This window comes from Hyaena hyaena, unplaced genomic scaffold (genome assembly GCF_003009895.1).
Source record: "Hyaena hyaena isolate Hyena2069 unplaced genomic scaffold, ASM300989v1 scaffold_33, whole genome shotgun sequence".
In the NCBI taxonomy this organism is placed as follows: domain Eukaryota; kingdom Metazoa; phylum Chordata; class Mammalia; order Carnivora; family Hyaenidae; genus Hyaena; species Hyaena hyaena.
In genome coordinates, this window is record NW_024080666.1 from 3,940,907 (window position 1) to 3,957,736 (window position 16,830).

Here is a 16,830-nt window from a genome sequence, read left to right on the forward strand (position 1 = left end):
GATTCCTGTGTCCAACTGGTAGAGAATATGTGTTTTTCAAGCACATAATGACCACATACTAAATCACAAAGCAAATCTTAACAAACAAATTAAGCAGTAAGACAGAGACAGCATTCTTTGATCACAGTCAATAAAATTAGAAGAAACTCCTAATTTCTCTCTCACCCCATTTAGAAACAAATTTTAACTTTCATAAAAATAATAATCAACTATAAAATCTGGAGGATTTACAAATCATTAGAACCATGGGAAAGAAAGTTTAATAAAGGTGCGGGATACAAGATTAATATACAAATCTTAACAGAAACAACAAGCAAACATTTATTTTTATTTTTTTAAGCAAACATTTAATTTAAAAATACATAGTTTATAATAGCAATTATAAGGTGCCTAAGAAAAACTCTAACAAAAGAACTTTCTGTAAAGAATATAAATATTTACTTGAGGATATACAAGAAAATTTAAATGGAGAAATATGCTCGTGGATGAGAAAAGTCTCAAATTCACTAAGAAGTCAAATTTTCCCAGATTAGCTTATGAATGCAGTGCAATTTCAGTTACATTTCCAAAAGGCAATATCCCACAGCTTAAGCTGCTAATAAAATTGGCATCCATAAAGGGCTAACTATTGCCAAGACTATTTTGAATAAGGAAAATAATATTAACAATATTAATAAGTGGGGATACTTACTGTGATCCTAAAAGACACCACTGATCTCTAAAAACTAAAACAGTATCATATTGATAGGATGAGAAACAAATCAGTGAAATAGAATGGAGTCTAACACAGAGATAGTGTTATAAATCAGAAAGGATGGAATATTCAATTATTCGTGTGCAAACAGTTGTCTTACCATATGAGGAAAGATAAAATTAAATCTTTTTACCTTTCACCATACACAAAGATAACTTCCAGATGGGCTAAAGACTTAAATGTGAAAAAGCAACCCTCTGAAAATTTTAGAAGAAACTTTAAGAGCATGTCTTTTGAATTTCAATTTAGGATGGAGTTTCTTGAACAATTCACTAAGAGCACAAACAACAAAGGAAAATATTGATAAAAGTCCACTAAAATAAGAAAAGTATCTGTATGATAAAAGACACTGTAGACAGAGGAGAGATGATAAAGAATATAAGAAAGCATACGGACAGAAAAAATTACAGAAGAGCAAGGTCTAAATGGCCAACATATATCAGTGTATCTCTCTCGAGAAATATATGTGCACAATATATATTTTAGTCTCTCCACATAATCAAGAGAATGTAAATAAAAATCACAATGAGATACCATTACATGCATATTGATGTAAACTTTTAAAGAATGTATTTTAATGATGATTGTGGGGAATGGGACCCCTCATACACTGTGGTGGTAACTGACGTACAACCATTTTGGAGGGTAATTTGACAACACCTAATACACTGAAGGTGAGCACACCCCAGGACCTGGTGACTCTGTAGGTGTCCACTCAGAGCATTTGTCACGGGTATGCAGCAGAAGACAGTTATGAAAGAGTCCATTTCAGTGCTATTTGCAAAGCAAAAAGCCAGGCACAACCAAAATGCCCATCAGCAGAAGAAACATAATAGTATTTTTTCATTCAGTGACTCTGATACAGCAGTTCCACAAATGAACTCAAGGCGCCCCGTATGTAAATTCTAAAACATGCAAAAATAGCATGTTTTCTTTATGAATACCTCCATGTGCCAACCAAAATTCACAGAGACCATACATATCACTTGTGGATAGTGTTTATTTGGGAGAGGGAGCAGGGGAGGCAGGATGGCCAGTGAGACTGTAGAACTACCTGTCATCTCTTCTTTAAAAAAGAGAAAGGTCATCGGCGCCTGGGTGGCTCAGTCGGTTGGACGTCCGACTTCTGCTCAGGTCATGATCTCACGGTTCATGGGTTTGAGCCCCGCATTGGGCTCTGTGCTGACACCCAGCTCAGAACTTGGAGTCTGCTTCTGATTCTTTGTCTCCCTCTCTCTCTGACCTTCCCCTGCTCATGCTGTCTTTCTCTGTCTCTCAAAATAAATAAAACATTAAAAAAAGAGAGAGAGAAAGGTCTTCAGCAAATTAGACAGTGTTAGCATCTTTTTATGCCTCTGAAATCTGGGCGGTGGGTGTACAGATGTCTTTTCATTTTTTAATGATTTTAAATTTATTTGTGAGAGAGAGTGCATGAGAGTGGGGGAGGGGTAGAGAGAAAGGGAAGCAGAAGGTCCGAAGCAGGCTCTGCATTGACAACAGTGAGCCCGAGGGGGGACTCAAACCCATGACCTGAGCCAAAGTCAGATGCTCAACTGACTGAGCCACCCAGGCGCCCCTCTACGGATGTCTTACGCTACTTTTGTATGGTTTTGAGTTGCTGCCATTACCATGTAGAAAGATTTAAAGAATTCAATTAGAAAAGAAGAGGAACAGGTGGCATCAGAACAAAGCTGGTGCTTAGGTGGGGCCGTAGGGGTTAATATGACCTGTAAGCTTGGGAACATAATAACGGAAAATTGCAAAGTAGAAGGAACAGGTTAGAACGGATCCTAATGACATGCTTAGTACCCAGCATGACTTCTGACATGTAATCTCACTTCTCCAAGCCTGTTTCTTCATCCACAGGACAGAATTAATAATACTCCCTCATGGATTGTAGTGACAAATAGAAAGAAAAAAAAAAAGTATCTGTGTGAAACTAGTGTGTCTGATGGTAGCTGTCATCACTGTTTTCCAGAAAAGGAGGCGGGCCTACGGAAGTGTGTTGGCCATCAGGGTCCCAGCACAGCCCAGGACCAGCTCCCATGGTTGTGCTCCCAGTTTGCGCCAAGCAGCTGGTACAAGCCAGGCAGGACCTCAGCTCCAGGCCTGGGCGTGCACATGTGGTTCCCAGGATGGGAACTCCAGACCAAGATAGAAATCAGAAGCCCAGTTATGGGAACTGGGCACAAGCCACACATGGGGCAGGCTTGTGCCTTGACTGGAGGTTGCGACAAGGGACATACAGAGCTCAGAGATCTCAGGGTGAAGCTGAGCTAATGTTGTTGTCAGGGTAGTTTTAGGTTCACAGCAAAATTGAGCGCAAGTACAGAAAGTACCTACGAACCCCCTGTCCCCCGCTGCCCACCCACCTCCTGCCTTGTCAAGAGACTACCTTCAGTGGGCAGACCATTGGTTCTTTCTCCTCTTCAGTCTCCTTTGTAAGTTTCCTGCCTGTGTGTGTGTGCAGGGGAGCGCAGGCTGGAAAACGGAAAGGACAACTTTGAAAGGGGAGCTGAAGACAAGTTCATTCTGGATGCTCCCGACCTGGGGCAGCTGATGAAGATCAATATTGGCCACAACAACAAGGGCGGGTCTGCAGGTTGGTTCCTGTCCAAGGTGGGTCCAGCTGCCTGTCTGTGGTCCCTGAGGCCTGGGAGGGGGAATTCTGGCTCTTCAGAGGGTTTATTTCAGCCCCGACTTCCCTCTCTTGGCCCATCTGGCTCCACTCTTCCATCAAAGCCTGCTGGCCAACTATGCTGCCCCACCCTGCCCACGTTACCCCCTTCCCAGAAAGCCCAAGTCTCCCATCTGAATGTAACCAGGGCCTGATCATCCTTGAGACTCTGCCACGAAGCTCTCCCTGACTTGCCCACCAGAACCTCTCTCTCCCATGAGTTTATAACCCTGCCTGCTTAGAGCACCCGTCAGAGCTTAATCATAAGCTCTCTTGTGACTTATCTTGGGCTGTTGCTTGAATCTCAAATTTCTGCATCTTAGATGCCTTATAGTCTCACCAACCCAAGACAAAGGTAAGAATCAAGAAAAAAGCAAACAGGCTTCTGAGAAGCTAAAACACAGCAGGCTCAGAGTTTGTGAGGAGCTCTATCTTGCCCTGCGCTGATTTTGAAGGAGAGACCCCTCAGACTCTCTCTCATGTCCTAGTGCTCACTCACAGTCCCTTCTAGCAAATTCTTGCCTGCAATTTTAAACCTACAGTAGAACATCAGAGAGGGAAAGAGTCATTATTTTAGGTAGGGCTGTTGAAAACTGTAATGGGGACTCAAGGAAGATAGAAAAAGCCAAAAGAATATTAAAAATCCACAGAAGTCTGGGGTCACCTAGAAAATGAGCTATCAGCCTTTTGTAGATACTTCCCTTCATGAGGCTATCAGTATATTTCAGCTCATTCCAGAATGATAGGGAAAGGTTATTGTAAACCATAGTTCTGAGAAATATTTTGGAAAAGATCTTAGTGCTTAAAACAGAAACCCCTCCAATTTGTGACAATTTAACAATGGAGAATGAGGCTACCGGCTAGGGGAGATTTTGTTATTATTCAACTTCATTTACCTTCTAATATCTGCAGTGGCTGACCTGCAGTTATCAGAAGATTTCTCATCTCACACAAAATCCAGATATGGTCAGCTCAGGGCTGGGACAGCTGCTTTCTAGGACACCTGCTTTCTTGCTGTGTCACCATCCTAGGCACTGTGGCTGTCATCCTCTACCTTGTTGCCTCATGATCATATGATGGCTGCCAAACCTCTAGGCATCTCATCTGTGTTCCAGGCAGGAAGAGGAGGGAAGACCAAAGGGGAAAACCACTTTTTTTTTCTTTCTGGCACATGTTGTTTTATTTTGAGAGATGCAGTGCCCTCCTTGGGCCTTTTGCCTACGTTTGGCCAGAAATGAGTCATGTGACTAACCTAGCTACAGTGGAAACTGGGACAAGTGGCTGGCTTTCCAGCCTTTATAAGAAGGTGACCAGCAAAGGGCTGGGTGAGCATCCTCTAATGTCTGCCATGCTCCTCTCCATAACTAGCCCAGAAATTCCCTGAGGGCCTTTCCCCAGCTCTTGGCCTGGCATGGGGCATGAATTGGTGAAGTGAGGAAAGGCCAAAGTTCCTTTGGAAAGGAGGGGGTTTGTTTGGCCCTAAGAGCAGCAGCCCAGTGCTGACCAGGGTTCTAGGAGGCTAAATGCTGCTTGGATTGGAGAAGAAATGGGGCAGGAGTCCAGAACCAGAATAGCCAATGTGAGGCCGAGGTGTGTCTTCAGGATGGAGGAGGGAGAGGAGGCAGGTGCGGTTTGTGACCTCAGCGGGGATGGGGCCCAGGGGCCCAGTTCCCTCATCCTGGGAAGAAAGGCAGTGAAAACCCAGGGTTAGTGCAAAGAGCTGCAAGGTGCACCCCTGGCCTGGGCGTGGCCTTAACCAGTTTTGCAGCTGCCCCCTCCTGAGCTCAGGTTCCTTTCTGGTTACATGGGCCCACTCACCCTGCTTCTGCGCTCTCAGAAACTTCACGAAGGAAGTGGGTTTTTGTGCCAGAACAGGCCCCTTTGCATAAGGAAGGGGCAGCTTGACTGAGTGAACACATTTTTTCCTTTTTTTTTTTTCCTGTAAGGTGTTGTAAATCTTGTTCCATTGCCTTCTGAAGTTTGGTACTGAGGCCAAGGAGATTTTTGTTTCTTTCGGGATAATCTGTTATATTTTGTTGTTCCAGCCGGGATGCTCGCAGAAATCTTTTTCTTTATATTTATAATTAAAGTCTAGAAGGGGGGGCTCTGTTAGTTCATTTACACCCCCATCCTCCCTCCCACCCTCCTTCCTTTCCTTCTTTCATTCTTTCATTCCTTCCTTTCTTTTGCTTTTGTTTTTGATTTTTCAGGGACACGATTAGTCTTTACATTGATGCAAAGGATATTTATTTATTTGTAATTCATTTATAGCTCAGAGAAGAGAGCTTGGTTGTCTTGGACTTCACAGGACAACTGTTCCTTTGGTATTTACATTCAAGGACTTGGAGGGATAAACCTAGAAGCCAGTATAATTAACCCCTTCACAGGTCGTCTCCTTTCTAGCCAATTGCCCACATATGCTTCTCAGCCCAGGGTTATGGCCCTCGGGGTGACCAGCACCCCTTTTCCCCTGTGCTGCACCCTCTCCTGGAGAAGAGGGGGCTGGCATCCTCCCCTCTCCTGGCTCTTGCCCCACGACCCATGGCCTGGGACCTCACGTGTGGTTAGTCCACAACTGTGATCAACTCAGATGGTAAGTTCAGTTCAAAGACCATTTCAGAAGAGCAACAGTCACAAGATGGCACATCATGCACCAATGGGCCTTGTCCTCGGTCTATCCGCTGGAGCAGAAACTTGCCTGAGGCCTTGCAGCTCTTCAGTGGCCAGCCTGGTCCTTACCGCATCCAGGCTGGTCCTTACCCCGACCTAGGGACTCCCGTCCAGCCTGGTCCTTACCCCGACCTCATGACCCCCATCAGTCCCAGATACCCTGCCCCTCCAGCCTCATGTTGTAGACCTTGGGGCCAAAAGTTTCATAAATAATTGTTTGCATACTTTAATATGCACTGGGAAAAGCTTTTTTAAAAATTTTTAATAATTTTTTAAATGTTTATTTATTTTTGAGAGAGAGAGAGACACAGAGTGTGAGCAGCGAGGAGGGGCAGAGAGAGAGGGAGACAGAGAATCCCAAGCAGGCTCCAGGCTCTGAGCTCTCAGCACAGAGCCCGATGCAGGACTCAGACTCATGAACTGCAAGATCATGACCTGAGCCGAAGTCAGACCCTGAACCTGCTGAGCCACCCAGGTGCCCAGGAAAAGTTTTAGACCTGTTCATGGACTCTTATACTTTCTGTACCAATATTTAAACTTTCATCTTCTCTCTTGGCCCTCCTTTGTATGTAGTATTTTGGAAAATCTCATTTTTCCAAAAATGTATTCAAGTATTGCCTCTTTCCTTTGTGGCTCAGCTAGTTTTCTCCTGTAGAGGTAGTTAATGGTACACGTTCTATTTCTCAGATTAGCTAAACTTCTCTCGTGAGGAATTTCCATCAGACACCAGGCCAGGAGAGGGCGCTTTATTGATGACAACCCCATGAGCTCTGAGGGGGGTGTTCTTGCTCTTGAAACCGTGGCCAGCACGCTAGTCTATGAACATTTAAAGACAGAGATGGTGAATCTGTTCATCAAGGTTTATTAATAGGCTCATAGCTTCTCTGGTAAACTAAGTCCTGTTTTCCTTCACTTTGCTTTTAAGAGTTAAGGGGGTTAGGAGGCAGGCTGAAGCCTCAGACCTTTGTCATTGGCTCCCCAATCTCCCCCTAACACAGAGATGAAAGCCACAGAGAAATGTGCAGATAGAAGGGTTGCAAGAGGCTGGACTTTGACAGCAGAACCCTCCCTGGCCTGTGCCACAGTGGTCTCAGGTGCTCAACTTAAAAAGTACAGACACTCCATCAAATCAGCGGGCTCTGAAGGGTGACTCATACCAACCAAACTCACAAAGGACTGATTTATAAACCAAAGCCTGAATGCTGATATATCTGAGGAGAGAAGCCTGGGAAGACAGTGGCCTCTACTCACTGGTTCAGGACACTGGCTTTTCCCTAGTGGATGGTATCCTCAGGAGAACAGCTCTTAGCCCAGAGGGTTCCTTTTTAAAACGGGATTCGAACAGGGTGAGATGGCTTCAGGCAGCCCAGTGTATGCCCTGTTTCCACACTGCAGACATTTTGATCTTAGGAAGTGAGACTTTCATTGAAATTGGACCCCCCTCCCCCCATCTTGGGCAATCTTGGGAATGCCTGGGCAGACACTTTCACTTTCCAGTTCATCCCGTCTATCACTAGAAGCCTCTGCCTGCACAGGGCTATGACTGGAGGACAGATCCTAGTTATTAATGAGTCTGCTTATGTTAGAGTGGGGTTTTGTTTGGGTTCCTGGGACATTTAGGAGGGCCTTTCAGCTCCTTGGTAAACTCTGAAAGACATACTTATCTCAGCCTTGCCAACCTGGCTCACAGGTGAGCGCCCTGTGGGAGGCTCTGTAGACGGCCACTTCCATTCTCCTCACTGTCAGTGGCCGACGTTTTCTGACCTGGTTGCCAGACCCTGGGATTCTGTGTGCCTCACTTGGGGCTTGTAATTCTCCTTGCGGGTAGGGTCTCAGCCGCCTGCTTCTCACCGAGGGTAGGGTCCCAGCCTTCATCAGGTGGGGAAGGTGATGCTCTCATTGCCGTCTGTAAATTCAGGCTTCACACCCAGGTCTCACAGGCACATCCTGCCAAATTTCCTGCACTTAGTTTTGAAAACAATCTGCAGCAGAGGAGGGAATAGTGGCTCAGTCGTTCAAGGAGGAGGTAATTCCGGTCATCCCTGTGTGCCTCTCAGTGCTCTGCAAAAGGCAAGCCCTGGTGCTAAGCTTTCCCTGGGCCATGAAGAAGGTGAGAGTGTATTTTCAGAGTGCATTCAAGTGCTGGAGGTATTTGATCACCAGGTGCGCTGTTAGTGACCCTTGCCGCTCCCACCCTCTCTTCTCCTTCTCAGATTATCATTGAAGATTTTGGGAACAAGAGAAAATATGACTTCCCTCTTAACCGCTGGCTGGCTTTGGATGAAGATGACGGCAAAATCCAAAGGGATATCTTGGTGGGCGGAGCCGAGGCCACAGGTAGAGCAGAGAGAGGGGAAGCCGGACTGGCTGGTATTCCACTTTCTGCCTGAGGTTCAGTGTTCTCCTCTGTGGGCCTGGAGGCCTGTGATCCAGTAGGAGGCAGCCACTCCTGCTCTTGAAAGTGTTCCGTCCCTTTGTGCTGGAGCCTGACTCTGCTGATGCCAGAGGCGGTGGTGGGGATACCCCTGAGCAGACACTAACTTTCAGGGCGAAAGAGATTAGCCACTAGATAAAGCCGAAAAGTGAACTCCTGTTCACGGTGGATGGGGGTGTGGATTTACTCATAACTTCTCCTCCTATCAAGTGCTTACTATATGCCAGGCCCTCTGCTAGGCACTTGACCCATTTGGTCCCCTTTAATCCTCACAGTGACCCTGTAAGATACAAACTGCTATCATACCCATGTCGCAGAGGAGCAAACTGAGTCACATAAGCATTGAGAGACCTGTCCAGGGTCACACGGCTGGTAAGTGACAGATCAGGATTCGGTGTGCCACGTAAATCTCCACGCTGTGTGGATTCCACAGAAAAGCTGCACCTCCCAGCGTGGGAGTTCACGAATGTTCCAGAACATCATGTCGTGAATGTGCACACCTGAGAACGTCTCCGCCACACAGCGTCCACAGAGAATAAGGCCAGGCCCCGGGGCATAGCATGCAAACTGCTTCACGGTTTGGCTCCAACTTACGTATCAGCAGAATCTTCCAACATCTTGTCTCCCCACTTCCACCTCCCCACCCGTCTCTCTGCACCTCATCAGCACACCTTTTGCTCTTTCCTGAACCTACGCCCCCTTTACCCTCCTTCTGCCTCATCCGCTTGTCTTCCTGCTTCTGCTGGTTGAGGGGGGGGGACTTCCCTCCCCTCCCCTGTCCTCCTCCTCAGCCATGCCTTCCCCCTCCCCTCCCTGAGCTGCTGGCCTGACCCTTTCTCTCACTTTATCTTTAGAGTGTCTTTCTCCTCAGCCTGTAATGCCATTTCTCTTCTCTACATTCCCAAACTCCTGCTCCCGTCACTCCCTCTGAGCCCTCCCTTCCTCCCTCCCGTAGACGGGTACTCCCTTCCTTTGCACCAGACACTTGGGCGGACCTTGAATGCTCTCAGGAAATCAAACGTTCCTCTGCGCCAGCCCTTTCCAACCTTGCACGGTATTTGTAACTGAAGTTCACAAATTATTTACTCAAAAACAGAGAGGAGGGGCACCTGGGTGGCTCATTTGGTTAAGCATCTGACTCTGGATCTCAGCTCAGGTCTTGGTCTCAGGGTCATGAGTTCAAGCCCCGTGTTGGGCGCTGCACTGAGCATGAAGCCTACTTAAAACAAAACAGAATGACAAACAACAACAACAAAAACCCCCAGACCCCGGTAGGGGTCTGCTCTGACCCCTTTAACCGTGTTAGTCTTACTGGCCTCCAGTGGTAGAGGAGAAAGAGAAATGCCTGTCAGAGCCTGGGAATTGCTGGCAGCCTGGGCCAGGGTGTGTTTTGGAGAAGCAGAGCTGGAGACACGGCTGTTTCATCTTCTCGCCTCCCTGAGGCCTTGGGTGTAGTAAGCGCTCAATCCGCATTTGTTGAAGAAAGGAAGGTGTAAATGTTTGAATGAATCAGGCATCCCGTAGCTGCATGTGGCTAGCTCGAAAAGACATTTAGGATTTTCATTTCATTTTCCAGGGCCCAGGGCTGGGGGTGGGGGCGGGGGTAGGGTGGAGGGGTATGTACGCGCAGGCCATTACCCTAGACTCTGGGGCCAAATGGAGGGAGGCCAGGCCTTAGCAGAGCTTCCTGTCCAGATGTTTGTCTTTGGTGTTTTCTCTTAGTCCATTCTCACAGCTCATCTCCCTTTGCTGGCTCTAGCCCCGAACTTCATGTCCTCATCTCTCCTCCCGACTGACCAAAACCCCAAATGGCCCGACCTCTTCCCTCCCTCTTCTCTCAACCCCCCATGTCAGGCAGTGAAGAAGGACGTTAGTGCCCTCTATTAAAAGTTATCTTTTTAAGCGATGAGCTGAAGAGCAAGCGAAATGAATCAGCTAGCCCTGAGTATAAATCTCCATTAATGGAGTTGACTATTATAATTAAGTCAGACATAACAGAATTCATCCGGCAGCTATTAATAATATGCACATGGTAATTAACATTAATAACAAGTACTATTCTTAGCTGACTCAAATTCCTCCTTCTCCCTGTTAGTTCTTGGGACTTGGTCCTGCTAGTTCTCAGGACTGGCAGCTTCTTAGAGTGATACCTGTACTTTACTCCTAAACTCGGATACATTGACCCCCAAACTCTGAAAAAGAGAGCACAAAGTGGTGAGGGGCACTGGGTGTCTCCTGGGGAAGAGGACGGGGGGAATGACGACATGTGGAAGCGGGAGGGCCTAGGGAGGCGGTAGCCAGGGAGGGGAGACTTGGGTGGGATTCTGTATTCAGCGGGCACTAACCTTCTCCTTCCTTGTTGCTTCCGCACCAGCTATTTCATATATTGTCACGGTCTTCACTGGGAATGTCCGTGGTGCCGGGACCAAATCCAAAATCTACTTGGTTATGTACGGGGCCAGAGGGAATAAGAACAGTGGGAAAGTCTTCCTGGAAGGCGGTGTGTTTGACCGTGGCCGCACAGACATCTTCCACGTCGAGTTGGCCGTCCTCCTCAGCCCCCTGAGTCGGGTCTCCATCGGACATGGCAACGTAGGTGTCAACAGAGGCTGGTACTGTGAGAAGGTAAGGGATGCCCCGGGGAGGGGCCTTTCTGTTTCAAGCCCTCTCTTCTTTAACTTGCACATACAAACTGACCTGCTTCCTGCTTCCTTTGGACCAGCTACAGAGCACATGGGCAATTGGGTTGGTAACATGCCCATCCATCTTGTTCTGCTTATGGTCAGGAGTGAGGGCTGCTCTGTGCACGTATCCAAGGGCCAGACTGCAGGGTAGCTTATCCAGAGGTGGAAGTTGATAGTTACAAACTATCCTGATTCTTCAGCTTACAAGTCTCTCAATCAACAAGTATTTTTGAAAATACGTTTGCATTGTGGAATACTTATGCTTTAAAGCATACACTCAATAAAAGTGAACTATAGATAATGATAAGGAAACAAATATCCATTTTGTCTACCACCCCACTTAAGAAATGGAACATTTCCAATACTTTTGAAACTCCACTGTACCCTTCCTCAATATAAAATTTTCTTTCCCCCAAAGAGCGTGCACTGTTATGAGTTGTATCTGTGGAAGTATTATTTGTACATAGCAGTTTTCATTCAACACTGCTTTAGAGATTCATCTGAATTGGTAACGGAAACTGTAGTTCATCAGTTTCACATTCATTCCATTGCATGAATCAATCACCATTTATTTATTCTTTTATTGACAGACATTTTGGGGTTGTTTCTTGATATTTTCTATTATAAACAATGTTGCCATGACATTCCTATACATATATCTTTGTACAGACATGCAGTTGGTTGATAGTATATGTCCAAGTATCTTTTCATAGCTTGGCTTACAATGTTCTTTGAGCAAGAGAATATTTAATTTAGAAGTAATCTATTCAGGGGCACCTGGGTGGCTCAGTCGGTTAAGCATCTGACCTGGGCTTGGGTCATGATCTCATGGTCCACTGTTGGTCTCTGTGTTGACAGCCTAGAGCCTGGAGCCTGCTTCAGATTCTGTTTCTCCCTCTTTCTTTCCCCTCGCCCCCCCCCCCTCAAAATAACAAAGAAGTATTAAAAAATTTTTTTTTAAAAACCCTGGAATTCTTTTAAAATATAGATTCCTTGGCTCTAACGCAAGCCTACTGTGTCAGAATTTCTAGGTAATCAGGATATTTAGATAATTCTTATCATCAGAATTTCTAGGTAATCAGGATATTTAGATAATTCTTATCATTAAGGAAATTTCAGAATCATTGATTTACTAAATAGTAATTCCCAATTGTTCTAAAAAGGCAATTTAGTCTTGTCAAATTCCCCAAATGTATGGTTTTGCTTCTGAGCTTTCTTGTCTATTCCATGTTTTGATTTAATTTATTCCTACACTAATACAATACTCACCCTCATCGTTTCATATCTTTATGTAAGTCTCGGTATGTGCTAGGGCAGATTTGCTCATTGTATTCTTCTTCCCCAGGAGTGTATTAATATTCATGACCCTTAACTCTTCCATAGAAATTTTAGAATTTTCTTGCCAAGTTCCATGAAGAATTGTGTTCAAAAGAATTCAATTGGATCTATAGATCCATTTGGAAGAATTGACACCTTTACTAGATACTTTTTATATCTGTGAGCATGGTACACCTCTTAAAATGTAGGTCTTCTTTAATATTTTCCTTCTTTTTTCTTTATTTTAAAAGTTTATTTATTTTGAGAGAGAGAATGAGAGAGGAAGCACTTATGCGTGTGAGCCAGAGAGGGACAGAGAGAGAAGGAGAGAGGGAATCCCCACCAGGCTCCCCGCTGTCAGTGTAGAGCCCAACAAGGGGCTCAGTCTCACAAACTATGAGATTACGACCCAAACCGAAATCAGGAGTTCGATGCTTAACCAATAGAGCCACCCAGGCACCCTAATGTTTTTCTATATAGTTTTATATTTTTCTCGATAAAGGTCTTGCACATCTTTGTTACATATATTCATAGAGACCTTACAATTTTTGTTCCTATTATAAATGATACCCATTTATAATTATATTTTTAAACTATTTGTTTAAAATAGAAGAAATAGGGGTGCCTGAGTGCCTCAGTCAGTTGAGCGTCTGACTTCGGCTCAGGTCATGATCTTGCGGTTCGTGGGTTCGAGCCCTGCATCAGTCTCTGTGCTGACAGCTAGCTCAGAGCCTGGAGCCTGCTTCAGATTCTGTATCTCCCTCTTTCTCTGCCCCTCTCCTGCTCTCTCTCTTCTCTCTTTCTCTCTCTCTCTCAGAAGTAAATAAAACATTAAAAAAATTTTTTAAAAAAAGAAGAAATAGAAATACTTCTATTTGTAGAAATATAAGTACTTTTGTACATTGAATTTACAAATAGCTATCTTACTGAACTTTAATTATGATAATTTGTCTTTGGATTTTGGGAGAAGTTTCTTTATAGAATAAACTTTGTTGTTTGTGAATGGTGACAGTTTGGTTTCTTTCTCTGCAAATCTTACACTTAATTTGTTTTTTTTTTTTATTTGACCACATGAGCAGTACATTGCTGAACAGAAGGGCTAACAGTAGACATCTTTGTTTTGTTTTTGATTTAAAGGAACTGCTTCTAATTTTCTGGTTATTTAATTATGATTGTTGAGGGTTTTTAGTAGATAGTCTTAGATTAGGAAGTCCTATTTCTGTATTGTTCAAAGTTTTTATTGTTAATTGTTGAATTTTATCTAATGCTTTTTCTGCATTTAGTGCAATAGCCATAAGGCTTTTTCTCTTTTAGTTATTAATTTGGTGAATTATGGCTGCATTTTCTAGTGGCAAACCAACTCCGAATTTCTTTAAGACATATTTAGTCATAAGGGGTTATAATTTTACATGCTTCTGGAATTGGTTTGCCAACATTTTATATAGGATTTTTGTGTGCATGTTCATGAGGGGCATGGCCCTTAATTTTCTTTTCTCATGTAGTCCTTGACGGGTTTGATCCTGGCATGAAATGAGAAATATTCTCTTTCCTGAAAGAGGGTATATAAAATCGCAATGATCTGTCCCTCAAAGTTTGGTTGTAGTCTCTTGCAAAAATGTGTGTGTGTGTGTGTGTGTGTGTGTGTGTGTGAGAGAGAGAGAGAGAGAGAGAGAGAGAGAGAAAGAGAAATTACTGATTTTAAAAAGTTGTTTTCGTTTTGCTGGTTATAGAATTACTTAGGTTTTCTGTTTCTTCTTGAATGTTTAAATGAGCTACATTTTTTCTTGGAATTTATATATTTATAGGTATCAAATGTATTGGCACTTACAACATTAGTCTTACACAGTATTCCCTTATCTTTTTAACCTCTGTTGCATCTATAATTATGACCCTCTTTTTGTTTCTAACATCATTTGTTCCTGCCTTCTTGCTTTTTAAAATACCATTCTCACAAAAAGTTTATTTAGTCCTTTTAAATAATCAAGATTTGACTTTTTTATAGTCCATTTTATTTCTGTTCACATGTTTTCGGTTTCTGTTGTTATCTCTCTTGATTTCTCTGGGTTTCTGTTGTTGCTATTTTTCTAAATTCTTTTTTCTTTTAATGTTTATTTTCGAGAAAGAGCATGCAAGCAGGGGAGGTGCAGAGAGAGAAGGAGACAGAGGATCTGAAGTAGGTTCTGTGCTGACAGCAGAGAGCCTGATGTGGGGCTCGAACTCATGAACTGTGAGATCGTGACCTGAGCTAAAGTCAGATGCTCAACCAACTGAGCCACCTGGGCGCCCCAGTTATTTTTCTAAGTTCTTAAATTGGATTCTTAGCCCATTAATTTTTAGTTGCCTTCTTTTCTCATATAAGCATTTGATACTATGACTGTGTCTCAGAGTAGTGCCCTAGCCGCACCCCACATGTTACAATATGGAATATTTTTATTATCATTCAGTTTAATTTTATTGCTTCATTTAAAAACCAACTTTGCTGAGGTACAATTGACATAAAAATTACACTGTTTTAAATCACATAGTTCTATGAGTTTTGACAAATTCATACATCGTGTAACTATTACCGGAACCGATATGCAGAAAGTTTCCATCACTGCGGCCTGTTTCTTGTGTTCTTCCCGTCCCCGTCAGTCTCTACAATTCCAAACACTAACGTGATTTCAGTCACTAAAGATGAGATTTGTCTTTCCTAGCATTTAATATAAGTGGAATCATGCAGTGTGCACTCTTGTGTGTGTGCCTGCGCACACGTGTGTGTGACTTCTTTCACTCAGTATAGTATTTTTGATATTTCTCTGTGTTTTACATATTAGCAATTTATTCTTTTTATTGCCAAGTAGTATTTCATTGTTAGGGTTTATAAGAGTTTGTTTATCCATTCAACTATTCATGTACATTTGGGTCATTTCCAGTTTTTGGTTTTTGTCTTGCTTTTCACTATTGTGAATAGAGTTGCTGTGAATAATCATGTACAAGTCTTTGTATGAGCATGTTTTTAATTTTGTTGGGTAAGTGCCTAAAAGTGGAATATCTGGATCCTATGGTAAATATATACGTAACTTTTTAAAAATCTCCCAAGCTGGTTTCTAAGTGGCTAGAATGTTTTGTACGCCCCTCCAATGTATGAGAACTCCAGTTCCATAACCTCAATATCACTGGATATTGTCAAGCTTTTTATTTATTAGCTATTATAATGGACGTATCATGGCATTTAATTGTGATTTTAATTAATATGCCTCTGACTACCATGTATGTTGAACATTATTTTCACGTACTTATTGGTCATTTGTGTATCTTTTGTGAAGTATTTTTTGCTTATCTAATTTTTTTTGCCTTTTTATTACTAATTTATAAGAGCTATTCATATATTCTTCATACAGGTTTTTTTTGTCAGGTATATCTCTCTATATATGTTTGTAGTGTATTAAGTATAATCTCCGAATGTGTGGCTTTCCTTTTCCATTTCTTTTTTTTTTTTAAGTTTATTTATGTATTTTGAGAGAGAGAGAGAGAGCGAGCAAACAAAAGAGAGGCAGAGAAAGAGGGAGAGAATCCCAAGCAGGCTCCACACTGTCAGTGCAGAGCCCCACATGGGGCTCGTTCTCACAAATTGTGAGATCATGACCTGAGCTGAGATCAACAGTTGGATGCTTAACTGAATGAGCTACCCAGGCACCCCTCCTTTTCATTTTCATGACAATGTTTTTTGAAGAGCAGAAAGTTCAATATTGATGAAAAGCAATTTGTTAGCTTTTTCCTTTATGCTTAGTTATTGTTCTACATAAAATTGTGCTTAGTTATTGTTCTACATAAAATTCTTCTGTGACCCATTAGCTATTTTGAAGTGTGAGTTTTAGGTTCTAAATACATGTTCTTTTGTTGTGTTTTGTTATTTATTTCTAATTTAATATCATTTCAGCCAACGAACATAATCTGTATGATGCCACTTAAAGAGATTTGAGATTTACTTTAAAATGCATGTTCAATTTATGCATTGTTCCAGGAGTTGAATTTAAGATTTTGAATTTAAGATTAAGTTTATATATTAAGTTCAGTTTATTAATACTTTTGTTACTTGAATTATCTATTTCCTTACTAGCATTTTATTTGATCTATTGATTACTAAGAAAGATGTGTTGAATTTTCTCATGTAAGTGGTAGATATTTCAATTTCTTATTATAGAGCTAACAGTTTTTGCTGTACACAGTGTGAGGCTATGTTATTAAGTGTGGAATTACTATAACCTCTTGGTGAGTTAAATCTTTACATAATCCAGTCTGACACCATCTG

The 16,830-nt window shown here is 42.9% G+C and overlaps 1 protein-coding gene across 3 annotated transcripts in view; it reads left to right on the forward strand.

Annotated features, from left to right (window-relative positions):
* Positions 1-16,830, forward strand: part of LOXHD1 (lipoxygenase homology domains 1) — a 160,027-nt gene that overhangs the window by 37,545 nt on the left and 105,652 nt on the right. For all 3 annotated transcript variants that reach the window (XM_039228860.1, XM_039228861.1, XM_039228863.1), the window contains exons 6-8: positions 3,225-3,373; positions 8,315-8,438; positions 10,910-11,160. In XM_039228860.1, the coding sequence (XP_039084791.1) occupies positions 3,225-3,373; positions 8,315-8,438; positions 10,910-11,160 (524 nt within the window). The remainder of the gene's footprint in view (positions 1-3,224; positions 3,374-8,314; positions 8,439-10,909; positions 11,161-16,830) is intronic.